Here is a 16658-nt window from a genome sequence, read left to right as displayed (position 1 = left end):
AAATCAAATCTAGAATCTACTGGTTTTTAAGTAGCATTGACAATATACAAGGGTGGTTCACATTACTTAAAGAAACTTTTTTCACCGCATTATTTTAGTTATCCAAAAACACAATAGAGTTGGCTTGTGTTTCTTTTACTGTTGGCATGATACAGAAAGTGTCATTTTACTTTAAAATATATATCAGCTTAGAGTCTTCATTTTCTTAAATAGATCAAAAATATGGAGTCCTCATTGCAGTAATGTCATGTTTGGACATCTGCTTGATTGATTATGATTTTCTTTAAAAGCACACACAATTTAGTCCATCATGAAAGGCCAACAGGGAAGGGCTGGCATCTCCTGCAGGGCTGCATGAGGTCAGTTTCTTGTGACCATGCACTTAACTAAACTGAATGATAATGGATGGATGGATGTTAACTTAACTTATTTTTTCTGCGTTTGTATGAGGTTCCACTGTTGGAATAAAGATGTATTGACTGGCTAACTCTTTGACTTCTTCTATGCTGTCTCCAGTCCTGGAATGGTTTCTGTACCGCTCCTATTGGTAAAACTTCAGGTCCTTTTGTGACCCTGAAGAATAAAAGAGGGTACAGATTACAAGTGAAGAGTTGGAAGCCAGCACAAGATGCCATAAATACCGAGGCGAGTCCATCAACTCATTAAATTGCTTGCCACAACTATTTTTCATTTTTTATACTTTCAGTACTTTGACCTTTAATATAACACTAGTACCCTTTTTAATGATTACAAAAAGCTGGCTGAACAAATTGAAATATTTCTTGGCAGAACTATTTTTGTGAAAACTGAGTATAGGGGGTGCCTCCCAACTCTAATAGTCCAAGTTTTGATTCTGGGCTCTTGTGGCATTTCCCTCCACTCCCTCTATTTTAACAGTATTTTAAATGTTTGTTTCATTTAATTAAAGAATGCATCTGTGTCACTGTCTGTCCTCATTATTTATGGAGTATTCAGCACATTATTCTGGCTCAAATAATTTTGTGACCATTATACTCTAATCTACTACTTAAGGAGTGGCTAAAATAGAATAGGAGACAGATTTGAAAGGATTGGCTTGCACCCCTTCTGTCAGTGTGTGAGGTCACAGTGAGTCAAACAACCTTTAAAGGTTAAAATAAGAACACCACTGACATAGAAGTTAATAAGACCTTATTCTCTGAACAAAACATTTGTTAGCAATTAGCCACCGTGAAGCGGCTGGTATTCTGCTGCTGCGCGTACGTTCATGTTTATCCTAGCTAGAAGTGGATTGTCTCCAAAAAAGACTTTTTTTTTTCTTTCTTTGCTTTTTCTTTTCTCTTGAAGTGCGAATTGGTCTGGTCTGATCAGCACTGTAAAACAGACTTATTACTTGTAGCCCAGTTCAGTCCTTCTGTGAGTTTTTAAAGAGGAAGTTTACATAGGCTACAGATCAAGCTGAGTTAGTGGCAAAACTGACTTTAAACTCTGGTGTGGATGTCTTTGCTGCTTTGACTGGGAAGGAGACAGATGTGCTGTACCAAGATATGCTCTGCCTGGTTTGCTTTTTAACTGCCTTTTAAATAAAAATCTTCAAGAAATTCTTCAAATCAAAGCAAAGCTTTGAAGTGTACACTTCACAGATCACAACAGTGGGAGCCGGAAGCCTAATTGTTGCTTGTGCGCCTCCCCCTAACAGCATTTTATTTTTCCCCTCTGCTGTAAAACAGACTCTAAAAAAGAACCTGAGAAAGAGAGGACTGAAGCAAAATTCATCCCACCGTGTAGTGGCAAGGACAGCACAATTATGAAAGGTAAGTTTCAAAGCTTAATAATTGTGAAGAGTGTGTGGTCATGGACTATTAACTGTCTTTAAAGAATTAGTCCACAAAATGTAAAAAAGAAATAATTTGAAAATGGGCTAGAATGGTCTACTTTACACTGATTCAGCTGTTCTGCTGGGGTAATTTTTTAAAGAATGAATTTCATATACAGCTCAAATGAAAAAAATGTAGTCTATTGCTGACAAGTAGTTTTGTTGTACGACAATTTTGTGTCAGTTTAGTGTGTTGTCCCTGATAAACAAGGACAGCATATGTAAAAAATAAAATTTCATAGAAGTAGCAGTGGTTTCCAGTTTTATGACAGGTCCAGGTTTATGACAATAAAACTAATTTCTGTTTAATAATTTAAAAAAAAATTAAGCAAAGTGAAAATTGAAACCACTAGCTGGAAACATTCCTAAGTCTACTGAGCAACAGGTGTGCTGGTCTTTTAGAGTGTGTAAAGGTCATTTTTTTATGATGGAAACGAGAATATGTTTTCCAATAATCTCTCCGAGGATTGGATTTGTGAATAAACTTTAATGTTGCCAACTGGCTGCTTTTTTATTAATATAACAGTCTGAGGTGGGGACCCTAAGGAGGAAACTCTTCTCACCAACACACACATATGAACTAATATATAGAATAGAAACAGCTGCCCTGTACTGAGCAAACAGCCTCCACCCATCCCCTCCAGTCACGCATCTACTCAGCCCCTATCCTTGATTACTTACTCTTCTCATATCTAGTGTAGGCTCGCCAAGCAAAATAAAGAAGTCACCATCTTATTATATAGCAAGTGTAAGTCAAGTCTTCTTATTATTTTCAGATCAGACAAATTTGTGTGTCACAAAATCATCCTGAAAGAGTTGACTGATCTCCCATAACTTTATTTTTTTAACCTAAGGAATGTGAACTTAAAAGCTTTTTACTATATATACTGTGTATATGTATGTGTATATAAATATATATATATATATATATATATATAAACAGTGGAACCTCGGTTTGCGAGCATAATTCGTTCCGGAAACGTGCTCGTAGTCCAAAGCACTCGTATATCAAAGTGAATTTCCCCATAAGAAATAATGGAAACTCAGATGATTTGTTCCACAACCCAAAACTATTCATATAAAAATGGTTAATGCAAAATATAAAGTAAAAATACACAAAACAAATTAACCTGCACTTTACCTTTGAAAAGAATCATTGCTGGTGTGAGTGAGTTTCTAAACTCTTGTGGGATTGCACCCAACGGGACGACTCGCGGAAGAGCGTCCCAAAGCAATCGCAGTCTCCCAGCTCTGTAGCAGTTTGCCATAAAAAGCGAATCCGAAAAGATCGTGGACATGCTATAAGCGCCTGCCGTCGATGGGTGATACAAGGAACAATGAATATTATAAATGCGCAGGGCCCTGTCTGACTTCTGTGTCTGTTTCAAGCTGAATAAAGCTGGTGTTGCTAAAGTACTGAGACTCAGCTTTGTGTTTTAGTGTGCCACAGCACACGCACAAGCACACACACACACACACGCGCGCTCGAGTGAGCGAGCACACACAGTCACAATGCTAATGCTGTAGTAAACAGTATATGCTCATAGGGATGTTTACTATGAGTGAGGCACGCCGACTCAGATGAAGAATAGGAGACGATTGCCCACAATCCCACAACGAGAGAGAGAAGAACCATCAGCTCAGTTGTGATCACATGACGTTCAGCAGACATAGAGTATACATACTACTCGTACTGCAAGACCTCGCTCGTTTATCAAGTCAAAATTGCAAAACACTCGTAAACCAAGTTACTCGCAAACCAAGGTTCCACTTTATATATATATATATATATATATAAATTTGGGGTACCAGATGGGTCACCCTTTTAATAAACAAAATGAAAATTATAACAAAATATAAACTGGCTTTAGACACCCTTAAGCACTTGTATGAGTCATTGGAGCTCTGCTGTCCCTACTGAAGTGGCTAGGTTTTATGGCGTCTGTACCAGAAGGAATGGAGCCTTCCTGGGTGTTGTGTATGGGTATAGGTGTTCTCTTTGGGTGTCTTTCCATGCTACGGGGGAAACAGAAGATACTCTTAGCACCAGCATCCCCTCTCGACCCAGAGTGGTGATGCTAACCTCCTCACAGCCTGGAACGTGGACCCCGTTGCACATGTATAACTATATATACAGAGTGAACCAAAATGAAGTACCTAATTTCTCAAGAGGCAGCCGAGTGGGTTGGGGTGGGGGATCCTTTGATAGGCGATTCCTTGTAGTTTTCAGTCGGCAACATGCCTTGTTCTTGTGCGCTCCGTGCTCTCGCTGTCAAAGTGTTCTTCAGAAACAATGAATCCATCATCACTATGCAACACTCCTTCCGATCGCACTTCAGCATTCCTCCTAACTGTGACGTCCGAAATCAAAAAACAATTCTTCAGTGCTTGGCTAAATTTTAAACAGATGAGTACAACATTGAAGAGAAAATCTCCAGGCCGTCCTCAGACTGTACAAATGCCTGAAAACATCCAAGCTGTAAGGGCATCAATTTTGCAGTCTCCTAGACATTCAGCATTTAAACATGACCTTAATTTCCATCCATACAAAATTATGGTAGTGCAGAAACTCACTGTAGAGAGTTGTGAGCGAACATTCTGCAAACCGTTCATTGAGATGACATTGTCATGTGCAGTGATGAGGCACATTTCCATTTGAATGGTTGCGTAAATAAGCAAAATTTTCGTTATTGGGCTGAAACCATCCCTCGTGAACTTCATCAGAGACCCCTGCACAAGTGAGCATGTTACAGTTTCATGTGCCGTTGCAGAATTTGGCATTGTAGGCCCTTACTTTTTTAAGGAAGGAGAGCAATGGTGGCCATCACTTCAGAACATTACATTGAAATGCTAGAGAACTTTTTGCGGCCCCAACTGGAAGAAATTGATGTGGTGGATGCCTGTTTTTAACAGGATGGAGCAACAGCTCATACAGCCTGGAGATCCATGCAAGTTTTGCGGGAGATGCTTCCGGGGAAGCCGATCTCCCTGTGTCGGGTAGCCTTCATGTTTGCCTGATCTCGCTCTGTGCGATTTCTTCTTGTGGGGCTATCTCAAGTCGAAGGCATACACACACCAACCTGAAAATCTTGAAGCCCTCTAGGACACTATTCGCCATGAAATCGGCTCTATTCCCCTTGAAATGGCCAAACGAGTCATGCAAGCATTCAGAAATCGTCTCGAAGAGTGCATCGTTAATGAAGACATCATTTTTAAAACACAATACAATCTATTTTGTATACCCTTTCTTGTGTCGTAATGAAATTTATTTTATCTTGTAGTGTTTTTGTAGAATAAATGTTTGAAATGCGGTACTTCTTTTTGGGTCATACATACATACAGAAGTCTAGAAACATAATTCTTACAGCACCACTGCCTCTGTCCAAGTGGGAGAGTAATCGGTGTAGCATATAGATGATGGCATCCTCCGCTCCCATCTTCTCCTGGTATGTGAACTGCAGAGGGTCGAGGGCGTGGCATACCTGTAGCCTCAGGTGGTGAAGCAGCAGCCGCTCCATGGTCTTCATCACAAGTGACATCAGAGCGACAGGCCGGAAGTCGTTCGGCTTACAAGGACGTGATACCTTTGGGACGGGAGTGATACAAGATGTTTTCCAAAGCCTCGGGACTCTCCCCTGTTCCAGGCTCAGGTTGAAGATGCGCTGTAGAGGACTCCCCAGCTCCAGCGCACAGACCTTCAGCAGTCATGGCAATACTCCATCTGGACCCGCTGCTTTGCTGGCATGAAGTCTCCACAGCTCTCTGCTCACTTGCGCTGTTGTAATTATGGGTGGGGATGTCTCTCCTATGCTGGTATCAGCAGAAGGATGGGTGGAGGGTGTAGTACTCCGAGGTGAGAGTGGGTTTGGGTGGTCAAACCGGTTAAAGAAGTTGTTCATTTGGTTTGCTCTCTTCACTTCTCTCTCGATGGTGGCACCCCGCTTCGAGCTGCAGCCAGTGATGATCTTCATCCCATCCCACACTTCCTTCATGCTGCTATTCTGCAACTTCTTCTCCAGCTTTCTCCTGTACTGCTCCTTCACCGCCCTGAGCTGGACTCTGAGTTCCTTCTGCATGCGCTTGAGCTCATGCTGATCACCGCCTTTAAAAGCCCTTTTCTTCTGGTTCAAAAGGCCCTTGATTTAGAATCATGATATAAGAAGATATAAGAAGATATGAGGCAGAAGCACTATTGCATCACCACGTGGTCCACTTTCACTCCAGAGATTTGGAATTAGTTTTATTTTAACCATACTCATGCAACAAATATTACCACATCAAACATCTAATTTTAAAAGTTCTGAATTTCATTACATAGGGCAATTTGTCAACTATACTTGTGTTTAAGTTCTTCTGCGGATAAATCGGGGCTTGATTTTACCGTATAATTTCTGGTATTTTATGAGGTCGGGTGTATAAGTCAAATGCAGAAAACTCACGCTATTGGTCCAAGAGATAATGATATGCTAACACCCACCTGAGAGAGTAACCACAGAGCACACAGCTTTTTTTTCTATGTATTTTGCCTACATGAGCACACGGTAATACCCAAACTATTCTGAAGCGACATTTGCACTGTTTTGTGTTTTTTGTATCTCACACCCTCATACACCTTTTTCGTATGAGCATCCCTTATCTACGATGGAGCATTATATCAGAAGAAAATATGAAGCTGGTTTTAAATTAAAAGTCATTGAAGTGGTGAAAGAAATTGGTAACTGCGCTGCTGCAACAAAATTCGCTGTGACTGAGAAACTGGTGCAAAATTGGAGGAAGCAGGAAGATATAAAAAAAAAAAATATATATATATATTGTATTTTTGTACCGGCGTACAAGTCGGGGTCTGATTTTATGTATGGTTTTTTGGGTTTCAAGGTCCCAACTTATACGTGAGTATATACAGTAATGTAATGTACTTGCATCTTCAATGTCCCCAAAACTTAAGTTGTTTGTTTGTTTGTATGTGCCACTTCATAGGAGTGTTGCTCAAAGGGGTGGTTCTTCTTGGACCTTGTTATGTTCTTTGGAAGATATTAACTGTGATTTACTTACAAAGTGGCCTTTAAGAGATGTGTGCTGGAGGACATATTTTTAGGGTGTATTCTAAAGAATACCAGTCTCTGATGCAAATACTCTTTTCAGTGACTTTCTTTGTGCTGCTGGAGGTTTTAACGTGTGTACTGAACTGCAACACCATATGTTTGCAGGTATCTTGGGGTCATTGCTGCCAGAAAACCCCCTGATTGGATATATTTAATGTATGTATATCAATACACCGATTGTCTTTTACCTCCAAAAAATGTTAGGTTGACTGGACGAAAATGAGTGAGTAGATGTGTGTGCTTTTGTTTGTTTATGCATGGAGGAGTGTGCCCTGAGGTAGACTGATGTTCTGTCCAGGGCTGGTTCTAACCTTGCCCCTTATATAGTCTGGATAGATGTTGACTCATTGCACTCCTGTAATGTACAAAGCTGATTCAGGAAATGAGTGATCTGTGTCCTGTATGTAGCAAGGCCTTTTATGTCCTACTGGATTGGCAATAAGTTTGAGTTTGGCTATTTGTGCTGTGCTCTGAGTCTGTCCACTGAGTAGGATGCTACACAAGCGGACATTAAAATAAATTATGTTGGAACTGATGTTACTCTTTTATTGAGATATTTATGCATAAGTATCTATTTTACATTTATAGTGGGGAGACAGTTTGATAGCTAATTTATAAGGAGAAGGTAAATGGTCAAGATTGTGAAAACCATAGAGGGATAAAGCTGATGAAAATCTTGGAAAGGGTTATAGACAGAAGACTTTAGGATGATACCACCATAAGGGAGGAACAGTTTAGTTTAATGCCAGGCAAAGGAACAACTAATGCAGTCTTCACATTGATTAAAGAAAAACAGAGAGGCTTGCAAACAGTGTTTATTGATTTGGAGTTGGTTCATGATAAGGTGACATATCAGGATGTCTGCAGATGCATGAAGGGAAAAAGAATGCTTGAGAAGAATACTTAAGCATGTGAAGATTGTCCAGAATAAGTATGAGGAAATTAGGACACTAGGCTGCAAAAACTGTTGGAGTAACAGGCAAGATCCCATGTAGATTAGCCTAAGATCTTCTTTTAGCCCTTACCTCATTGATCTAGTTATGGATGTGTTGACTTGTGAGATAAAAGGTCAATCTACCTGGTGTTTTTTTTTTTGTTTTTTTTTTGTTGTTGTTGATGACATTGTTTTGTGTGGCACAGGAAAGGAGGAAATGGATAAGAAGTTTGAAAAATGTAGAAGGGCTTTGGTAGATAAAGGTCTGAAGATAAATAGGAAGAAGTAAAAATATTGGAGGTTTAATGATGATCAGGATAAGAAGTTAGCTTGTAGGGAGAGCTATTGAAAAAAGTTGGTAACATATACAGTAAATGTCTAGGATCAGCAGTAGCATAAGATGGAGAGCTGGATGCAGTGGTGAGCCACAGAGTGCAGTGTACATAGAACAACTGAAAGAAGGTATCAGGAGCACTGTGTGATCGAAGAATTAAGATGAAGGTTTTAAGACAGTGGTAAGACCAGAGATGATGCATGGAGCTGAGAAACTGGCAGTAAAGAGAGTGCAGAAGAAGAAGTTGGAAGTGGTATAAATGAGAGTGTCGAGATGGATGTGTGGAATTACAAAGAAGAACAGAGTAAGAAATGAGTAACAGAGGCGCAACAAAAGTGGGAGAGAGATCTAAGAAAATACAGAAATAATAAGTTGAAGTGGTATGAGCATGTAAAGAGGAGACACAATGAGTATGTGGTCAAAAGAGTGATGGAAGTACAAGGGAAGAGAAAGCAGGGAAGGCCAAAGCAAAGGTGGATAGGAAAAGTGAAAGAAGATTTGTAAGAAAATCGTTTGACTGGGGAGGAGGTGCAGGACCAAGCAGTATGGAGAGGTTTGATCAGGCATATCAACTCCACATAGAAGTGGGAATAGATGATAAAGAAGAAGATTAGAGTTCATTTGTATACTTACTATAGCTTTCAATAAAAACTTATTGTAGATTGTATCATCTGTTTTCTTTCACTTAAATAGCTAAAGAATTTTGTCTTCTACTAAAGTAAAACGTCCATTACTGTACTTTGCAAACACAGCTCTGACATTTCACAGAGCAGTGTTTTAATAGGTTTTTAAATATGGCTACATTGGTTGATAGCTAGAGTGATGAGTATTTCAAAATGAACACTGCTTGAATGAAGGCTAATAAAGCTGAAAAACCTTCTGGCTGCTCTGTCCTACCATTTGATATTATGGTCTTTGACAGCCATGCACGTTTCTTGCTTCAAGCCATCTGAATGCAAAAATATTTAGACTACTTCCAGTTTTTGTTGTTTTTTTTTTGTTTCACTTTGCATTTTCCCATTCAAACTGAAATTCTGCAGTAATCAGGCTGGTGTCATTCAGTCCTAGTCCTGAGAAATGATCAGAGCTGCTGATTTTACAGCTCCAGTTTAATAAATCCTCTTGTTCTATTAAAGATGGCACAGTGGTTATTGTTGCTGCCTCACGGCTCCAGAAGAAAAGATTTAGGTTTGGGCTCGGTCACTACCTGTGCACATCAGGATTATGCTGTGGGTCCTCCCATGATTTTTGTTTTGTTTCATTTGCAGTGTTTGGTCTCTTTTCCCATTTGTTTGTTTTTTTATCAGCCAACTTCTCGAAATATAATTATCAGTAATCATCTTTTAGTTAATTGATGTATATTAATTTTCAACTTGCTTAGGATATGGCATGCAGGTGGGTAGGGCCCCTTGCCAGGGTGAAAGTCCAGCCTTTGGGTTTTTTCCTGTTTATTTCCATGAATGGAAGTTTGGTGCTGGGGTCAAAAATTTGCTATCAAATTAAGTTCACTTCAATTTCTTGTTCATTTTACTCTACATTTGTCTCCAAAATAAATATAAGTTAATGTACTTGATTGTATTTTATTGTACAATACAATTCATAGTAATATATTGTAAAATCTTCTGTTGAGTGGTTTCCTGTCAAATCACTAAAGGGAAATTTACATGGGAGTACTGTAAGCACCATTCCATACTGATTTTTGTTTTTGTCTCTCTGGCTCGGAGTTGGTTCAAAAATGTAAGTTAAGGTTAAGGCTTACATGGTCTAATAAAAGCCTTTTGATTTTTTTGCTGGTTCTTCCTCCCAAGACTTAAGCTTTTTGATTAGGATTCAAATTTCTGAAATTAATTTAGGTGTGTTTGCTTTGGGAGTTTTCCCTTAATGTGTAATCTGGAAAATTATCAAAAGAAAGTTATTTAGGTTCAATGCCATTTGATCTTTAAAGTGCTTAAATTTAAGTTTGTTTCTTTTCTTAATTTGGGGTTTTAGAAATTAAATTTTATTATTCTGTTAAAAGTAGTTTCCTCAAAGAAAAGCTTTGTTTTGGTAAATTGGTTGATAATTTGCTTAGGCACTGTGTACTTAATAGATAATTTAATAAGTTAAATATTTAAACCACTGATTAAGTTTTGGAAGCTTGTGATTTTTTTTCCTTCTGTATAGTGGCTAATCATAACAGTGTGGACCTAAATTCTTAGGTGTGGCGCTTCTCCAGGTTTTTCCTCCATGGATGTATGTATTTATTAGAGCATTTAAATGGGGCTGGCACAGGTTTGTGCATACAGTGGGAGTGCCATGTGAAAGCGCCTGAACTGACACAGATAGACACGGAGGCACGTATAAAATGAACAAAGTCTGTTTATTTTTTCTCTTCCTGCCATGGGGCACGTTTTCCCCATGTCCCACAGCCCAACACAGTCCCAAACACCACAAAATCCCACAATACAGTTTGTTCCTCTTTACCATCACTCCTCCTCAAGCTTAGTCCTCCTCCTCTCGACGCTGGCTGTCGAGTGGTGGTGGCTGGTCCCTTTTATAGCCCACCCAGAAGTGTTCCAGGTGTTTGACCATCTGGTCCCAATTGCACTTCTGGGTGGGGCTGAAGACTCATCCAGCCGGGCTGTTGATTCTAGGCAGCACCCCCTAGTGGCCATCCCAGCTTCCAACCAGGCTGTGGAGGACTCTATCTCCCATGGAGCCATGCGGGAGGTTGGGGGATCACCGTTGGCCAGGGAGGCTGCCACCAAGCATTCCAGGGGAGGTATTGAGCTGCCTATGGTTGCTATGGAACATATGCAGTAGGGGCGTCCTGGCTGGGCATGGGACCCGGCGGCCCATCACACCCTTGATGGGGTGCTTTTCTCTGCCCCTGGCCCACACAACCCTGAATTAAGTCAGTTCAAAAATGGGATGGTTTCTTTTGCAATATAATGCAGAACATCCCAAAAATAAGAAACTGTGTATAGAATGAATGGACAACGCAAGCAACACTTCACTTTTTTCCTCATCTCCCACTATCAGTTGCTTAATAGCTAATTATATGAGAGCCACCTGAGGCTTGTAAGGCTCCGATTCTTTATTTAAACTGGAATGCCGTAGTCAATGTTCAGTTATGTCACCCCACTTCAGATCTTCACCTTGTTTTCTACATGGCTAATTTTTCTATGGAGCAGAAAGTGAAAGCACTGTGCCACTGTACAGCTCTTAATGGACATATTTCTTGGTATTAAGCACATCATTTGGACAGGCGTGAATAAACAGTGATACAAGTTTTAGAAAACATGTAAATGTATAAAGAGAGCTACATAAACTAGAATGACTAATGTTGCTTCAATAAACAGATGACTTAAAGTGTTTGTTGTGAGGTTTTACTGCTGGCAGCATTTGCTAGGTGCTTTATTTGTTTTATTTTGACTGCTACCTTCTTTAGTTGCATCACCATAATGATTTCTGGGACAGTGCCTGCTAAGAGGACTGTGGGTGGGCTTTGTGAGTGTGCACATGCAGGTTCTTAGATTTGCTCGCTTGTGTTGTGTGTGACAGTGTGCAGTAATCATAGTTTCAAAAGGGCAGATTTGAAGCAGGTGAGATCTGTTTTTCTGTCATTTCTGACATCATCTTCATGACATTCCTCGCTGAATTTTCCTGAAGTTACTTTTGCTTACAGCTTATCTCTTATTATTTTCTTTTTCCTCCTCTTTTTTTGTGCTTGCTTCTTAGAGCAAATTATTAGGGCCCCCTCTAGCTTTGTAGGGCTGAGGATTTCGGTGAAGGTCACTTGTAGCTTTTCCCTGGTGAAGCTTGGAGTTGGGGCTTGATGTGCTGTTTGGTTTGCCATGTCTCTAAAAAGAAATAAGGCTCAAGAGCTCAAATTAATTTTTTATGCAAGCTAATTCCTGATATTTGAGAAGTGTTCAAAATCTCCCCAAGCATATTCTGCATTCTTCTAGGTACTCAAGTTTGCTTACATGCCAAAGGCACATGTTTTAGGTTAACTGACTCCAAATTGGTCCTGTGGCACCCCAACCAGGGTTGAGTCATTGTATGGGTGGTCTGAAAGCCATCAGCACTAGTGTCTTTACCTAATGGTCTATGACCGTGACATTACTAATGCTCCAACTAAATAAGAACATAAACAATCTGCTGTCATTTGCAATTTTATGTGTTAAATGAAGGAATTGCTGAGATGATCATTAAAAGCAGAGCACTTACACAACTTTCACTTTATTCAATTTGTCACTTGCTCTTCATTATATCAGCTATGTAACTAGGGGGCTGTAATCTGTATCCATGCTTAAGAGGCTGGGTTCATGAGTGCATACATCTGTTATTTACATTTATGAGTTTGTATGCTTCTATCATAATAAATGGTGTTTGGGGAGTACAGCTGCATAAAAAGAAGGCAACGTTTTTTCCTTTTTATAACTGGTATTCAATCCTACATGTACTTTAGCGCAGAGGGCTGCCCACAAAGCTCTTGTTTAATATCCCACACTCACTGTAGCTCGTATTTGATAAGATAATTACATTGAAGTAAGAACAAAAAGAAAAGAACAAATACTTACAAAATGTGCTTTTTAAGAACAGGGATTGCCTGATATTAAGCATGTACTACAACATGAAATGTTATGCTGTATGTAATATCCTGCAGCTCACGTTACTGGCATTGTAGGTACCAGGTACCACCATACCATTAAATGCTTGAAGTCCCAACATAAATTTGTATTTGCTATAAATTCTAAAAAGTGTCCTAGCTGGGTTAGTACTTACAAATAAATGCCAAAGTGGAACACAGCAGTTAAAAGAAACAACTCGGACAGTTGAATGAAAGAATTTATCAAAAGTTTGGAAAGGACACAGCAACATCAAGCAAATGGACTGCACATTCTTTCGATATTGCAATAGTTTCTTTTTTCCTGTACTTAGTTTTATGGTGGTTTTCAAACCACACTTCTATGAATATGGAAGAATAAGAAATGTAAAATATGTAGACTATCTCTACCCGGAAAACTTCCAATTTTGTAAAATTTGCCTGGGCAAAAAGAAAACTTTTTTTTTTTTTAAATATTTTATTGAATTTATTAAAAGCAAGTAAGTGGTAAGTTCCATACTGTACAAGCAAATCAAACTTGACAAAACTAACTTCAAATCAACCTCCACCCACAAGAAAGACAGTTAGGCCAACAGACAGAGTAAAACTTTAAGAGTAGGAATAAAAGGGGGGAGAAAATCCTTTTCCCCAATTTAAATGTTTATTCTATGTTATTGATTAGATAGTAAAATGTGAAGACTATCTCCTGAATTTACAATTTCCCATACTGCAGACCGTCACCTATAATTTCAATTTGAAGCTTCAGTGCTCCTTGAACACAAGCAGTCTTCTGTTCCACTGCATTGTTTATACAGTGCCTATAAAAAGTCCCAACCGCTTTAGAGTTTTCACATTTTACTGTTGTACACCATTAAATCACAGTTTAATTTGTGTTTTTTTGAGACTGGTCAATGGAAAAAGTGTCTCTCATGTCAAAGTGAAAACAAACCTCTATAAAGTGATGTAAATTAATTGCATCCATAAAAGATACAAGAATTGTTTTGGAGATTGTATAGATGAGTACAATGTTGAATTCATACCAGAGACTTTTCATCAATCTCCATGCTGGCTTAGTTTATTTTTAGGGATACAGGAGGCTGAAGCCTATCCTAGCAGCATGAGGTTTAACACAAGAAATGAGGACTCATTTATGGTTGTTTAAGAATAGCGACCTCCTATTGGAGGGATCCTGCTTTATATTCTGTGGAACTGGAAGGGTCAGAGCTGATTGGCCAAACTGAAGTGATGTCACCACTCACTGTCTTCTCTTCCATAATAGAAATGGAGACAAATTACTTTCATATTATGCCCTTTTCCTCTCCCCTACTCCTTATAGTGGCCAGGGTCACATGCATGAAGTGGGTTATACACACAATTTGGCTGTTAAACCAGGGATTATTATAATGTGTCTCATAGTTTGTTGGCTAATTTATTAGCTTTTAATAGACTTACAGTTTCTCTGACTATAAATTGGTTAAATTGTTTCACAATTCAATCAGTGAATTACTATTACAATTTATTTAGTAATTGCTATAACAAGTAGGAGTCTGAATGTTCTCCCTGTGTCTGCGTGGGTTTCGTCCGGGTACTCCGGTTTCCTCCCACAGTGCAAAGACATGCAGGGTAGGTGCATTGGCGATCCTAAAATTGTCCCTAGTGTGTGCTTGGTGTGTGTGTGTGTGTGTTCGTCCTGCTGTGGGCTGGCGCCCTGTCCGGGGTTTGTTTCCTGCCTTGCACCCTGTGTTGGTTGGGATTGGCTCCGGCAGACCTCCGTGACCCTGTAGTTAGGATATAGCGAGTTGGATAATGAATGGATGGATGGATGTAACAAGTATTCATGTACAATTGATAGTAACTAGCCACTGCTTTTTGACTGAGGCCAACACTACAAACAGGTGTTCAAGTAGCCAGATCATATTCTGTTTTAAACAAATTGTAATTCGTGCCATAGGGGTGTTTATTACATTGCTGTTGTTAGTAAAGCAGAACAGTTTCATTCTCTCATCCGTAGGTGCTTTCAGGTAAGACTTATGATAAAAGAGAAGGAAAAAAAGAAGTTTAGGGTTATTATATTTCAGTAACCAAAAAAGAGGATACAACAAAAAAAAAGACTGTGGGAGGGGATCCCTCTTGGAGTTTCTCCGCATAGGGAGGTTCCCCTTACAGTTCTCCATATAAGAGCGTGTTGGTGGAGGGGGTGGTGAGCATTTGTAATCACTTTCATAATGGGCATGGCGCACCTTTTCAGAACCACTCATCTACTGTCGTTGCAGATTTATCTGGTTTGTTAAGAATAATATGGTAGGTAATACTTAAGAAAAAGGAGATGAACTGAAAAAATGTAATCCTGGTTGGGAACGATGGGCCACAGTACGAACAACCCAGACAAACTGCTAATTTGGTAAAATCTACCTGGTTACCTGTATAGGTGCCTAAAAAAGGATATTTTTATGGAAACCATATATTAACCCTACCCTACTTAAATTAGTCCAAATGCAAGTTTTCAGTGCAGTTCTTCCGTATATTGCAGAGTCCCTCTCTAAACATCACAGGTTACGCCCCACACTTGTTCTTGCTATAGTTGTCTATTTCTTCTGAGGCCAGAAATAAACTGGTTACCTCTTCCTCTGATGGTCTTTCATGCCGGTCTTCAGTCAGATATAGTGTGTGCAGATGTAATGTGACTTCAACTAAGTGGAACTTCATCCTTTTATCTGCCCCTGAAATGAAGGGATTGTGTTTAAAAAAATGCTTTAGTTGCCTCACATTTTTATGCAATCATTTTGTTCACCCCACTGAATTAAAGCTGAAAGTCTGCACTTCAACTGCATCTGAGTTGTTTCATTTAAAATTCATTGTGGTAATGTACAGAACCAAAATTAGAAAAAAGGTGTCTCTGTCCAAATATTTATGGACCTAACTGTATGTGTGAGTCTACATAAAAAAAGTCTGGGCGTGGCAAAAAAATGTCTATGTTTTAGGATAGGATTCTCCCGAAACCCTTATACAATTAAACTTAGTAATGGCAACTCAATTATTGTATTAAAATTGAGTAAATATTAATAAAAGAACCATAACTTCAACAGCAGTCCTAACAATACAATATCCTAAAATGCTCCTTCAACCATGATTTAAATTCTGACATCAATGGGGTTTCTCTAATTGTCTTTGTCAGATCTTTCTACAATTTAGATGTTCTACTTAAACTGTTTCCCCTATGTTAGTTTTATTTATGCTGAGAATATTCAGACTATAATGGACCTCCTTTGGTATTAGGCACTGATAAGTTCTAGAAGGTAAAGGAGAAACTAACCAATTTATGACTATCAAAATCCACAGTTTTCAGAAATGCACAGTATATACCATCACAGAAATTATTAGTTACAAGTTTGGGTTTTGAAATGATCCACTTTTATTGATACAGCTGAAAAATATGCTGTAAAACCTCTCATATACCTCCTCACCCCTTAACTCTGTCACTCTACATCTGAGGTACAGCAATAAAAACTAAACCTTTCTTTAAATGAATGAATGCATTGCTCAGATCTGTTTATTTCTGTGTAGGAGTTAACCTCAATAGCACAGAGCTCAAGGCAGGAAACAGTTGTGGACAGACATCCAATCCTTTGCAGGTCAAACACTGACTTAGTATCATCAGTCAACCTAATCCGCATATATTTTAGAGAAAACCAGGGTGCCCTGAGGAAGCCTACAAAGCCACACAGCAAGAAACGTGTACAATGACTAGGTCAGAATTTGAATTAGGATTTGTCTGGAAGCAGCTACAGTATAACATCTGTGCTTTCCAATAATACCTTTATTGGCTGTGGCAACACAGAATA

The 16658-nt window shown here is 39.1% G+C and overlaps 1 protein-coding gene across 2 annotated transcripts in view; it reads left to right on the top strand.

Moving 5' to 3' along the window:
• Positions 1-1189: 1189 nt before the first annotated feature.
• Positions 1190-16658, top strand: part of scara3 (scavenger receptor class A, member 3) — a 96276-nt gene continuing 80807 nt past the window's right edge. For both annotated transcript variants that reach the window (XM_028796744.2, XM_028796743.2), the window contains exon 1: positions 1190-1793. In XM_028796744.2, coding sequence (XP_028652577.2) covers positions 1787-1793 — 7 coding nt within the window. In that variant the 5' untranslated portion in view covers positions 1190-1786. The remainder of the gene's footprint in view (positions 1794-16658) is intronic.

The sequence above is a fragment of the Erpetoichthys calabaricus genome, chromosome 3 (genome assembly GCF_900747795.2).
Source record: "Erpetoichthys calabaricus chromosome 3, fErpCal1.3, whole genome shotgun sequence".
In the NCBI taxonomy this organism is placed as follows: domain Eukaryota; kingdom Metazoa; phylum Chordata; class Cladistia; order Polypteriformes; family Polypteridae; genus Erpetoichthys; species Erpetoichthys calabaricus.
This window is presented reverse-complemented; position numbering and strand designations above follow the sequence as displayed.